The sequence below is a fragment of the Tachysurus vachellii genome, chromosome 8, assembly GCF_030014155.1.
Source record: "Tachysurus vachellii isolate PV-2020 chromosome 8, HZAU_Pvac_v1, whole genome shotgun sequence".
NCBI classification, from domain to species: Eukaryota; Metazoa; Chordata; class Actinopteri; order Siluriformes; family Bagridae; genus Tachysurus; species Tachysurus vachellii.
In genome coordinates, this window is record NC_083467.1 from 18,157,508 (window position 1) to 18,171,313 (window position 13,806).

At 36.7% G+C, this 13,806-nt stretch overlaps 2 protein-coding genes across 5 annotated transcripts in view; one reads left to right on the top strand and one right to left on the bottom strand.

The window, feature by feature from the left end:
- Positions 1 to 2,369, top strand: part of LOC132850284 (inactive dipeptidyl peptidase 10-like) — a 55,456-nt gene extending 53,087 nt beyond the window's left edge. Inside the window, exons 25-26 of the mRNA XM_060876710.1 lie at positions 1,621 to 1,694; positions 1,814 to 2,369. Of these exons, the coding sequence (XP_060732693.1) occupies positions 1,621 to 1,694; positions 1,814 to 1,939 (200 nt within the window). The 3' untranslated portion in view covers positions 1,940 to 2,369. The remainder of the gene's footprint in view (positions 1 to 1,620; positions 1,695 to 1,813) is intronic.
- A 1,008-nt stretch (positions 2,370 to 3,377) lies between these two features.
- Positions 3,378 to 13,806, bottom strand: part of LOC132850283 (inactive dipeptidyl peptidase 10-like) — an 82,430-nt gene continuing 72,001 nt past the window's right edge. For all 4 annotated transcript variants that reach the window (XM_060876706.1, XM_060876707.1, XM_060876708.1 and 1 more), the window contains 10 exons: positions 12,037 to 12,081; positions 11,225 to 11,323; positions 10,936 to 11,005; positions 9,238 to 9,432; positions 9,083 to 9,137; positions 7,666 to 7,765; positions 7,381 to 7,439; positions 7,179 to 7,251; positions 6,988 to 7,061; positions 3,378 to 6,727 (listed from right to left, as the gene is read on the bottom strand). In XM_060876706.1, the coding sequence (XP_060732689.1) occupies positions 6,590 to 6,727; positions 6,988 to 7,061; positions 7,179 to 7,251; positions 7,381 to 7,439; positions 7,666 to 7,765; positions 9,083 to 9,137; positions 9,238 to 9,432; positions 10,936 to 11,005; positions 11,225 to 11,323; positions 12,037 to 12,081 (908 nt within the window). In that variant the 3' untranslated portion in view covers positions 3,378 to 6,589. The remainder of the gene's footprint in view (positions 6,728 to 6,987; positions 7,062 to 7,178; positions 7,252 to 7,380; positions 7,440 to 7,665; positions 7,766 to 9,082; positions 9,138 to 9,237; positions 9,433 to 10,935; positions 11,006 to 11,224; positions 11,324 to 12,036; positions 12,082 to 13,806) is intronic.

Below are 13,806 nucleotides of genomic sequence, written 5' to 3' on the forward strand. Positions count from 1 at the left end.
TCAGCAAACATAGAAGTAGTATGTTACGTTTGAGGAAGGCACATTGAAAGGGACCTGACTACAGGATTTAGTGAGGAATTGAGCAGAAAGAGATACTCAGGAGGTTCAACACTACATCAAGATGGCTTCAAATCTTCTTAGGAAAGGTGAAGTGTTCCTTTTTTATTGCATATTTAAACTTATGGTAAGCATGGTATATGTTATTGAAATACAGCTCTATCCTGACAGATTTGTCAAACAGCTGGTTCTCAAGCAACTGGCTCAGTACCTTGTGCACATGCTGAATAGGTTAACATTGGATAGGAGAGTGTATGTGAATGCCGTTAATGTAGACTATTACCTGCTTGTCTAAAAAAAGTACTCATGAATACCTGGAACATAGATGGGGCCTTGAAAACCCATCATCAAACATTTGTAGAAAAATCAGATTATAATGTTTAGCTCTACTATAATAAAGAATCATGAATGCCTGAGTTTTGTGGCTATGGCAACAAAAGGAAGTGAATCATTTATTTGACAGTGATTGTCTTCAGTCCTGTGCAGTACATACATGAGTGTCAAAGCTCTTCTTCTTCTCTTCTTCTCTTCTTCTTTATAAATAAAACCTGTCAGTTGCATGGGATTGAATATCTGTAGTGAGCTTCTTGGATATTCTCATCCTAATTCTCTTCATAGTAGAGAAGGTAATTTTATTTCCATGAAGGAATGGAGTACTCTATGAATTTAATGTGGAGAAAGATTCATAGCTCTAAAAACCTCACTGAGGTCTGCTTATTATATCATCCTGAGATGAGTCTGTATTCCATAGCTTCTGAAGAATGTGAAATGGTTTGTGGAATGTTCAGACATTTTTGTCTGCAATTCCTACCAAATGAATGAGGTCTATGAAATGGGAGATGATATCTTATCCCATGGGTTGGCCCCATGACAGTTAGCCAAGAGACCTTTCAGAAATGAGTAGAGAGAACCATGCTCATCCCAACTACAAGAAGCTATCAGTAATTATTAAAAATGCAGGAAAGATGGTGTAAGGCAGTAAGGCAATCTGCAGTATCTGAACCTGGACCGAAAGTTTTTGAAAGTTGTAATAGTTTCTTCTGTAAAAAGCTTCATTAAACTGTGATAGAGACAGAGAAGTGCTCAGAAGACATATACCAATTAATGGCTTTCATTGTGCATCACCATGGGACTTGTGTCACTTTTAGAAAATAGGCATTGGTTTGAAGCCTGAAGTACAGTATTTGTCTAGAATAATTGATAACAGGAGAGTGGTGCATCGCAGTGGTCTAGTAGAGCAAGCAGACCTCTGAAAGAGAGGACCTGCGACATTTGATGTATTGAGACAACCAGCTCTTGCCAGTAACTAGGGACTCCTGGTAAAATGTTGGACCTGGACATGACATGATGCTGTATGTTGATAATGTACTGTATGTAGTTCAGTCACTTTAGAAAATCATAAGCATTAGTTGCAACAGCTGCAACTGGTCAACTTAAAAAATAAGATATAGAACAAGCAGAAAATAAACAAACAAAAAATAATTTATTGGTCCTCTTGGCAGTTTTTTCTCATATATTATTACACCAGGCGATTATTTCTACCTTTCCACTTCTCTCTTTCAGCTTCTGTTCACTTCCAACACACAGCAGAGCTGGTGAAGCTGTTAACTATGCATAATGTGAACTATACATTGCAGGTCAGTGTCGCAACCCTTCGAATAGAGCCCAGTAATAAATGTGCTAGAGTTTACTGTTTTCCCTGCTATCCATTTTGTAACTGTATACACATTCCTGCTCTCTTACTGAATTACTGTAGATTTTTCCTGACGAGGGCCATGACATCAGCAGCACACACTACATGCTGAGTTCTGTCATCAGATTCTTCAGAGGGTGCTTCCATGAAAACGTTGATGTCACCATGGAAACCGGGGAGGATGACTAGCATCTGTGGCTTAAGTGATCTCAGCTGGACTCAGATGGGATTTAAGGACAAGATGGCTGCCATAACAAGTATCCTTGACATGGGTGACTTTATTCTAATCCCTCTGGCCTCACTCCTACCTGCCAGAGGCACAGAAGGCTTTCTTATCTGGTGTAGCAGTGGCGCAGCCAGACTGAGTCACACAGTCTATGATTTTGCAAGATCAGTTGTGCTGTGTCAGTAGAGACTGCACTAGTATGAATGACTAAGTTTACAATACTTAAAGATACTATGAAGCTTACAAATCAACCAAATGAATTTCTACTTTCTGTTTACTTCATGAAAGTCAAACATACATATAATACATACATATAATAACACTTGAACACCCATTCAGGCTAAAAAAAAAAATAAATAATGGGCATTTTTCCAATGTTAAGCATTATTTGTAAAATGAGAGGCTTAGAGATTTTGGAGAAAATCTTTTCACCTGCGGATTTTTTATCAAGATTTTTTTTATTCATTTTTAAAAAAAAACTCTATATTACAGCTTATTTGGAATTGAGCCTATATCCATCAAGGTACCTCAACCCTGACATGTTCACTATTACCTTTGATGAACATTAAGTACGCAGTAAATGTTTGTTTCTCGTCATCATTTTGTGTAATTTTGTGTGTATACATTCCAGTGACACATTGAATACTTTATATATATATCACACATAAACCAAGTAAATGTCATATAATTAAAGGATCTGTAGAATACAAACTATATTTGCCCTGTAATTTCCTGCATTAATTCATGTAACTGTCCATGTATGACTAAAAGTTTTATAAGATTATAAATGTCATCTGTTATATGTTTGCAATAAGACATATGGTATATACTGTAAATTCTTATTGGAAGTCCTTTGTTTATCCAAGTATCCAGTACTTGGTATTTCCAGAAATATATTTCAACAATCATCCTATCGTATAGGGCTCACAAATGAAAATCATTCATCTGTGAAATCATACAAATAGCGTTTTCTTCCAAGTGTGTAAAGCTGATGTGGTCTGTGTGGCAGTATAGACACAGTGTTGGTTGGTGGCTGCACTTGTCACTGAGAAAGTATGGTATATACAGTAGTAGAGCTCACCCTCTCTAGTTGGTATCTGTAGTGTGATAGGAGAGAGTTGACTGGTCGACCAAAAAAACATATTAAAAATGACAATTTGATAGATTATGAACTCAAGTGATTAAAGATATCATCAGTTTTCTTCCTACTGTATCTATAGATACATAGATATGCTATCAGAGTGATGAATTTGTGGTTTTGTTCAGTTTTATGCAATGTCACACAAACCTTCAGGAAAGCAGCAGTTGGTAAAGCTACATATGTCAAGTCAAGTCAAGTCACTTTTATGAACATCTTTGTTAAGAGATTCTGTCCTTTATGATTATTCTCTCTATTTTCTCTCTCCATTTAAATTTAAATTTCTATTTTCTCTCTTTATTTAAATTGTTATTGTTGTAAGTCAACTGCCTTCATACTAATTAGAAGTAAATATTCAGTCAGTAGATTGTAAAATATACACAAAATATAAAAATAATTGAATTATGTACCACAACATTGTGTTTTACAGCAATTATTGCATTGATATTTATTGTAATTATAATTAACTGTTGTGGAAAATAATACCTGTAATACTTAAATACTTGTACTTAAATAAAGTTATTTACAACAATGTTTATGCTTATCAAATCTAATTGGTTAATCAAGGTTTATGGATGATTATTTTATAACAAAATCATAAAGCCACAAAGCTGGGACAGGACAGTTTCTATAGCCAGCCCAGTAAAAACAACTTTAAAGATGAGCATAAAATCTAAAAATAAACAGGCATTTCTTAAATAATCTCAGGCATGCATGGTTTGGTTACTCTCTCTTTGTGGTTCACATTCACCAGCATTGCATATAAATAAATGCAATAATTGTTGATTTTCATGATATGAAGATAACAAATCTATAACATCGGTGAGTCTGGGTCAGTTTGATGAGCTGTTTATTTATAGTCATTACTTGAGGACAGAAAGGCCCAATCCTCCAACCTGTCTTCCTTCTCATTGCCCTGATCCCAACCAGCCAAACAAAAATAAAGCAGAAAAAACAGGAAATCTAAATTACAAAAGAGATAAACAATCAAACTAACACAGATGATGACAATATCCACCCTGCTTGCTAAACTACTATGATATCTGATAAATCGTAAAAATATACTGTATGTACTGGATACACTTGTCTGTACAAACCACACCGCCATCTCTGGAGTCTACTACAGTATATACACACACATGCACCCTTACACAGGGCCTGTCCACACTATGACTTTAATGACTGCACTAAAGATTTAAACATGGTAATATGGTACAGAATATTCATGCTCAGGTTCCACATTCAACTCGTGTTTTGTATAGTTAGTCACTGTGTATCGTTTGAACAGGTTTCTCAGTATTTCAGTTGCACAAAAGCTACAGAAGCTTTCAATATATCACACTGAGCCATCAGCGTGATGCTCTCATTCAGTCATTTAATGCGCCCCTGTCACCTTAATAATTTACATCTAAAGATTACAAAGAAAACAATCCCTCTGCATGCTGTGTACACTTCTGTGCTATTACCCTATAAGCTAGTCTAATGACAACTACCCAGAAATTCCATTTCACTCTGTGTTCAACTTTTAATTTATTCTCTGTCACATAATTGTGCTCTTTACTCAGTCAAATCTGTAACACAATTGCAGTTTAAATACATTAACAAAAATAATGCAAAATGCTCCAAAGGAATTTAGTGATAACTGAAACCTGGTGAATGTGATTTGTTTGAGTAGCACATGTCTCTAGATTACTTGAACGATAACACATGTAACTGATCACTGCTATCTGTTGTCATCAGTGTTATAATGGTAATCCTACCTCACAGCTCAGGGGTCCTGTGTTCAGTCCTGAGCTTGAGATACTAGCTGGGTGGGTTTCTTCCACCCAAAGACATGCAATTGGTGGCCAAATAGCCCCTAGGTATGAGTGACTGTATGCATGTGTGTGCACATGGTACCCTGCAACAGACTGGGTGTATTCCCATTCACCTTGCAGATTCACCACAAACTTGCCAAGGATCAAGTGGTGACTGTATTGACAAAAATTTAATTGACAGATTAATTAATACATTTTATGAACTCAAATACAGATCCACACATTTATTTTCATCTCTAGAAGTGACTAATGTGTCTGCAGCAGGGTTGCCATGTCTACAGTCATTAAAGCCAGCCCAGAAACAATACAAGATCTGAAAACCTGCCCATACTCCATACTCTATACATTGTCCACCCCTGACTACAATAACCAAATGTGCTGTATTATTTTAGTAATACCAATATATTTAAACAAAGCAGTGTTTAATACAGTATTTATAGCTTATTAAAACATTTCACATTATTACAGATTATAAACATACTGCATACAGAAATGTACAGAGCCTATTTTATGAATGGGATCAGGAGACACCTCTGTGGCAGCACCTGCATGATGAGAGCAGTATGGTTCGTATTTGTGGATGAGCAAATTTAAAATAATTACAGTATATTATTAGAATCTGGAGATGTACTGTAAAACGACCAATTCTTAAACTTCTGGTTAAAAGCAATCTACTTCTGTGAGGAAATCATGGACATGGCAACATTTATCTGCAGGAAAAATGACTCAGGAATCGGAGGACAGACTCACAATGATCACATCAGATAGCAGTTAGTTGAAATCAATGTTGGTTTAGCTACAATAGAGAAACAGTGATCCAGAAACATGTCCTGCTGAAATATATATGTTCACCTGTTGGATACAGTTTCAGTTTTGTGTGTGGACAGGGCAGCTGGTTTTTACAGCGTTCAGTAAAGTCCTGTCTGTGTGTCTGTGTGTGTATGTCAAAAAGAGTCAACCTCGTTTCAACCTCTCAGCGTGGTTCAGAGCTTGTTGACGGAGACGCCACTTCTTCTCGGTGAAGGTTGTTACCATGGAAACAGTGAGCATTTTTGTGTGGTAACAAAGTGCAGCACTTTTGTCCCAGTGTCTACCGCACACATATTTGAAGAAAAAACAAACACAAACATGCAGCTGTGTGACTGGATCAGGTCCACACAAACAGACCATCTGCACTGTGATTGGCCAAATCAGGATTCAATTAAAAAATCTGTGTGATGATTGGTCAGCGCGTGAAGCATCCGGCTTAAGATAGAAGTGATTTCTGATATGTGAAAGAATTGGTTGCTGTTTTAACAACCAAATTTGTTTCCAGTTAGAAATGTCCATTATCAGCAAGTAAATACACACACACACAAAAACACTTACACACCTTTTGGGCCTATGTCTCAACATTCACATTGTCTAAACATCAACACATAAACCCACATGCATATATACATATCTAATCACACACATACTCCCTCTTATCAAAAATCTAAAAATCTTTCCATTTAGAGGTGCAGGCCTCTTGTAAGGTGGGATCCTACAGGGAGCAGTGGTGTGTGTGTGTGTATGTGTGTGTGTGTGTGTGTGTGATACACAGGTCTGCGTGGAGAAAGGTCTGGTGTGTATGTGTGTGTGTGTATAAAGGTCCTGCTGTTAATGCACTCTTCAGCCTACTCCTCCTCTTCCTCATCTTCATCAGCGAGTGGGAAGATATCCTCCTGCAGGCAGGATCGGAAGTAGCTGCTCAGAGATGCTGAAAGATGCTGCCGACTCTGTTCTGACAGGAAGTGACCTTCATCCGGATAAATCTGCACAAAAAACACACATCAAGTCGATAAACATCAAGTACAACTGCACAAGATAATCTTGGCTACCTATTTATGGTATTATGCATGTTCAGTACTTTTATAGTATTAGTTGTAATAATTTATTATTTACAAATTATTGACATTATTTGCATTTATTTACATTATATACATAATTTACATTATTTATTATTTAATTATTTAGTTGTAATAATTTCTTATTTAGTATTTGTTGCATTCCATATTTAGTGTTTCTTCAGTACCTGCAGTGTATAGTTGGCTCCGATCTTCACCAGATTTTTAATGAGTTCAGCTGAGTGTTGGAAGTGAATATTTGCTTGAAAGAAATAAACACAGGAAAGGAGAAATCTCAGTATAACGTCATTTCGACCCAATCAATTCTCTCTCTCTCTCTCTCTCTCTCTCTCTCTCTCTCTCTCTCTCTCTCTCTCACCATCTGCAGTTCCATGTACAAGCATCACAGTCTGGTCTCTAAAGCCCTGTACATTCTGTAGCACGCTGGAGGACTGGAGAACAGACAAGTATTTTAAAATAGCTTAACTGCTTTATAGCAAATTTATAATGCTCTGGAGCAACACAATGACAGGCAAGCAAACGAATATTGTTGGTTTGCGTAAAGAGAGTGAAAAACCCACCTGGTATCTGCTGTCATCCTGCAATGGAACTCCTAGGTAGCGCTCTGAGAATGCTGAAGCTGCCAAGAGAGAGAGACAGAGAGAGAGACCTACTGTAAGTAATCTAATGGAAGTGATAAATCCTAATGCTGTCCAGAGTACAGTGATCTCAGAAGTTTATATTTTATAAAAATGTATTTAACCAAACATTTTCTGTGTAATCAGTGTCTGAACATTAAGAAGCAATTGTACTGGCTAAAGATAAAGGTTAGATTTAGGGAACATTGAGAATTGTGTATGCTTTACCATGTAAAGTCCAGTCAGTTACTGGAGACATGGCCACAGCACATTTAAACAAACTCTCAGTGGACTTCACCAGCAGGAGCGTCACATACCCTCCATAACCCTGCAGCCAAACATCAAAAAGTACATAAACACACACCAATGACACAGATCATTCTCATTAAACAGAAGATGTGTAAAACATTTTTTATTATCTACTGTCTCTGTGATATATCTGTTACTTAAATAAAAATGAATTAATTTCTATTACTGCATTATCACCACAACCGTTTGGCAAGTTTTCCTGTATTCAGCAACGAACAGAGAACCATGCTCTTAAAAATCATGTCTAATGGAAGTCCATGGGCAGCTGCCGTAATGTTTATATAAAACATATTTCTGTAGAATGCTTTCTAAAACTGTTTACTCAAAACTATTTGTAATTTAGACACCAAATCTGTATAATACCTCCTGTCAGAGAGTTTTTTTTAGATGGAATATGTGTTATGTGGATATGTGGTACATGGATAACTCTTTGGAATCTTCAGGCAAGTAACTGGAATTATATTTTACTGAACGGCTCCAGAAAATCTGAATGAAACTAAAAGAGTAAAGCTTTAGTAACAATTTCTTTAATAAGTCTTTTTCAGGCATAGTTGTAATCTATCTACGAATTCAAGGAATGCTCAAATCTGATTGGTCAGAGGTTGTTGCTGTTGTTAATTTTCTATAACAGCAGCTCTGAGAATAGTTCTGGCTGCGAGACAAATCATAGGGTTCAAATTCACTCATATTAATATGCTATTGTTAAAACTAATTCACAATAACTTGTATGGCAGATGTTGAACATTAAATAAAAAAAAAAAAAATTTTTTTCTTCAGCTGCTCCATATTCAGGGTCGCCATTGTGGATCACATGGTCCGCATATTAGATTTGGCACAGGTTTTATGCCAGATGCCCTTCCTGATGCAACCCTCCCATTTTTATCCGTGCTTGGGACCGGCACTGAGAATTAGCTCTTCTGTAGCTGGGTTAGCTCCCCGATCGGAAATCAAAGCCGAGCCACAGCAATGAGAGCACAAGATCCTGCCGCTGGACCACCTGGGGCCTTATTAAAAAAATTACAAATTGCAGTGTTATAAGTGGAATAAAACACTTTGGTATGCTAATGTTGGTCCTACATTATGTTTTATTTCTTACATAGACTGCCCAGACATCCGCCTATTAGACTTTCATTTTAGGACTAGTTTTATTTGCAGAGAAATGTTTTTCTTTTTCTTTTTTTACTACAGTTGTGGAAATCGTTAGCTAGATTACCCAGCTAGCAGTACACTGGCATCCGTATTCCTTCTCCTTCTGTTCTATGTAGTATTTTTTAAAAAGAAAAGTATTTACGTTGTCGCTATGACGTCAATAAATTACATAGAACTGAGGTCTTACCCGTCCAAACACTCCTATCCTGTTTTGATCTATGTATGGAAATTTCATCAGGTATCTGCAAACAACAGGATTGACACATAATAAGATTTTAGTTCGTCACACAATCTGCCAATATTTAAGTCAATTAAAATCAATAAACAACATGAGCAGCTTACTCTAGAGCAGCGAGTTGATCCTGGAGCTCCACCACTCCCAGACGCTTGTGGACTTCCTGTAGAATCTTTTGTCCCTGGAAGCCACTTCCTCTGCCATCCAGACGAGCCACAATCACATTATCTGAGCTCACCAGTACAGAGTCCCAGTCCAATGAGTATCGGTCATCCACCTGCTGACCGCCAGGAACGCTGTCTCTGTATAACACAGATCGACAGGATGTGAGGTCTCAGGAATGATCCGAATCAAAGGTCACTCAGTACTTTTTATGTGAAAAATTATTTTGAGTAGCTCATACACACAAAAAAAAAATCACACACACACACACACAGACACACACACAGACACACACACATTTCCCAAACCCACACTTTAAGAATAAGCTGCATAAGAATGCTTTCTTTTAGTCTGACTGAACATATATATGTATATATATATATATATATATATATATATATATATATATATATATATATATATATATATATATATAAACCTAATTAGCACTTTAAGAGATATCTTGAGTTGTTTTCAGTGAGGCAAGCAAATTGAAATCCACAGAAGACTTTGAAGAGCATATTAAGAGTTTACCATCTTTCAGCACTATGATTACAGCATTTAACACAATCAGTGTAAGTGGATAAATATCATCTTACTGTGTGTGCTGATACTAAAGTAGACAGCAGATCCTTCCTTTGGAGAATGTATTCATATATAAGTACAAAATTACCTGCAGCTGTGTTCCTCTTTCATTCACTCATTACAATAACTCTTAATATAAACACACAGCATGGTAATAAGCATTATGATCTCTCTCTCTCTCTCTCTCTCTCTCTCTCTCTCTCTCTCTCTCTCTCTCTCTCCATCCCTCCCTCCCTCCCTCCTATCAATAATGATGAGAACAGTATTCCTGCTGAAGCTTTGCACACACTTCACCTCAGAGACTTAAAACTTTAAACGTTAAAACTCTGAAACAGGTTGAGCTCCTACCTGCTTCCACCAAAGTAAAATAAATGAAATCTAATCTATCTATCAATTTTAGTTTGATTAAGAACTACTTACTAAAGATCAAATTTAATTAACACATACATTACACATGGGTATTAAGTATTTTTCATTTGCTTTTAAAACAAATCTTATCTATATCTTTAAGATAATTAAAAATCACTGAAAATTTTCAGTATAGTTAGTTTTTATTGTTAGTGTATACAGTCACCAGCCACAACAACACTAGTTACTACAACTAGTTACTAACGCACTTATCCAATCAGCCAATCATGTGACAGCAGCACAGTCCATGTAATAATACAGATACAGGTCAAGAGCTTCAGTTAAAGATAACATCAAATATCAGAATGCAGAAAAAAAATTGCTCTTGGTGATTTTGACCGTGGCATGATTGTTGGTGCCAGATGGACTGGTTTGAGTACTGCTAAGCTGGGAATTTCACGCACAACAGTGTCTAGACTTTCCACAGAATGAAAATGGGAAAAAAATCTCCAGTGAGTCAGAGATCTGTTGGTGGAAATGCACCTCTGAGGAGAATGCTTGGTTCAAGCTAACAGGAAGTTTGCATTTCCATTCATTTTTGGGAAAAAAAAAATAGAAATCAATAATTTTATTTTATAAAATGGGTCATATCACTTCTTTCAAAACCACGGGGGAAATAAACTGCTTTTATTACAGCAGCAAATGCTTACATCATCAGCAGTAGTCCATAATGGTGTGAGTCAGAGAAGTCGGGGGGAAAGGAAATCTTTAGAGGCAGATCTAAAAAAAAAGAAAGAAAACTCTTTAGGGAATAAAAGCATTATGTGGTTTACATGATTGATGCCTGCTTAGTGATCTTCAAAGTTAAATAAATGCACCTGTCTCCATTTTAAAAAATATTAGCAAAGACATCATGGCTTACACAAAGTATTACAGAAATGTTTTGAATGAAAAGATGACTGCTAATTGTGAAATGAACATATATGAAGAGATATTTACCAAAGCGGTCAGTCTGAAGGGTTTTATACTCTGTGATCTGGATTCTCTTGTATCTCAGAGCAGCTTTAAGGAGAGAGTTATTCTCCAGAATAAAATAATCTGGGCACACAGAGACAGGGTGAACAATCAAGAGGTGAAGCTGTTTTTTATTTTTTAATTAAAATCTCTATAGCCACAGTATGGCCACTCACTATAGTTTTCTTACTGTGTGTTACACTGTGATTTAGTAGATGTCTCCCAACCATATATTCACAGTAGGTATTTGCCACCAAGAGGAAAAACCCATAAAAGTGAGTTATCTGAGGTTTACAAAGACCCCATTGCCACATTTAATCATAACAACAACAGGCAGAATAGCATTGAATCTTCTGCAGGATGGGTACTGAAGTGGCTTTATTGAAATCCTAAAGGCACTACTACTTGACTTCTTGTTAATGGACCAGTGCTGCTCTTCACCTGGCAATGACTTAGAACTCACTAATTACATTTGTAAATGACCATGAAAGTAGTTACGCTATAGTCTCTGATAATAAAAATACCTTTCACACACCAATCACTCAGACACTTAATTTGCCTCAACATCAGATTTATAGGTCTGGCTGCAGACAGCTAATACACAGAGTTAGTAAATTAACTAGCCAGTTAACTAGATATGTAAGTAAGGAATTAGTGTGTGTGTGTGTGTGTGTGTGTGTGTGTGTGTGTGTGTGTGTGTGTGTGTGTGTGTGTGTGTCTGTGTGTGTGTGTGCGTGCGTGCGTGTGTGTGTTTCTACATGGAGTGTGGAATGAATATCTTGTAAATAAAAACTCACTGGCTGTGTGGAGTGTGTGGACAATCACTGTTGGGGCTCCAGGTCCTAGAAGGATAATTAAAACACATCAAACAAACCTGGGTTAGATTATTGCAAGTCAATAACAAAGGTAAAGGTTTTGTTTGTGTGTGTCTGTGTGTGTGTGTGTGTGTGTCTGTGTGTGTGTTTGTGTGTGTGTGTTTGTGTGTGTGTGTTTGTGTGTGTGTGTGTGTGTGGTGTGTGTGTGGTGTGTGTGTGGTGTGTGTGTGTAACCAGTTATCGTTAATAAACCTAAGCATAATATACAGAAAGTTCATACATCCAACATGGTATATGCACCAGCATGAGTACTTAAGTGTGCACTTCCCAGACACTCCCATGTTGATGTAACCTTTTACAGCGGATGTGTGAAATCTCAGCATGATGCACATTTTTCTGAAGGTATTTTTTAAGCAACACTATAAAAATATTTTTTTTTACGGCAGTACTGTAGAATTTACAGTAAACAACTTTAAAACATTTACAGTATTGTAATATCTTACACGGTGTACAATTACATGTAATCCACTACTTTTGCTTGTTTGTCTGATGCTTTAAAAAAAATAAGTGACTTACAGTTGATGCAGGATACAACTGAGCTGAAGGGTCTAGCTTGAGCACCTGACCCAGTCATGGGAGTTTGGCAGTGCATGGATTGTAATCTAATACTCTCTGATCTGTAACTTAAAGCCTTTACCACTGAGCCACCACAAATAGGTCAAGTAGCCTGCACTGATTTCACCACTTCCAACACAGAAGTAACTCACACTACAAGATGATATTTAATCAATATAAGTTGAGCTAGTTCTTCTACATTCTACATTATATAGGGATGTGTTAGCTTAGTGGTTAAAGTGTTGGACTACTGAATGGAAGTTTGTGAGTTCACATTCCAGGTCCACAAATCTGCCCTTGATTGCTCAATTATTAAAATGAGATTAAATGTATGTTGCTCTGGAAAAGGGTGTCCAATCTTATCCACAATGGGCTGATATGGATGCAGGTTTTCATTCCAAACAAGCAGAAGCCACACCTGAGTCTACTGATCAGCTGAATCATGTGTGGCTCCTGCTTGATTAGAATGAAAACCTGCACCCACACTGGACCTTTGTGGATAATACTGGGCATCCTTCATTTTTATTATATACATCTTCAGGCTCATGTATTTAAAGGTTATATATGTATAGAGTTTAGAAGTAATAATTCATAGTGTCAGTGGTATATATAATGGAACGTAAATGAAATACAGTATGAAGTCCTCACCACAGATTTTAAACCTCTGGCCCCTGAGATAAAAATGTGGCCCATCATTGCTCTTTATGTACAATTGTAGCAAGGATAACAGCTTGAGTTATTATGAATAAGACTACTGGGGCTGTGAAATTAATAAAGTAATTAAACATAATACATAGCATCTATGTCTAGTTACTACAAGTTAATCAAAGTTCTTATTAACTTCAATTATTTGACCCTAAGGACAGATGTTTTTTTCCGATTATTTTAGCAGCACCACTGTTTTTTACTTTTTTTTTTAAAAAAAATGCTTGTAAAGGACTGTATACTATGTGAGGTCAAGTGTAGTTGTTCAAAAGGCAGACATTTCACTGCCGCAGTCATTTTCCATGCACAATCTTTGCTAAGCTTGCATAATATCTTGTCTCTGCTCGTACCTAACCAAAGTGCCTCACTTCTATTTTCATTACATCTAAGCATGTGAGTGCAGTTTCTAATTTTCATCCATATAATGCCCTG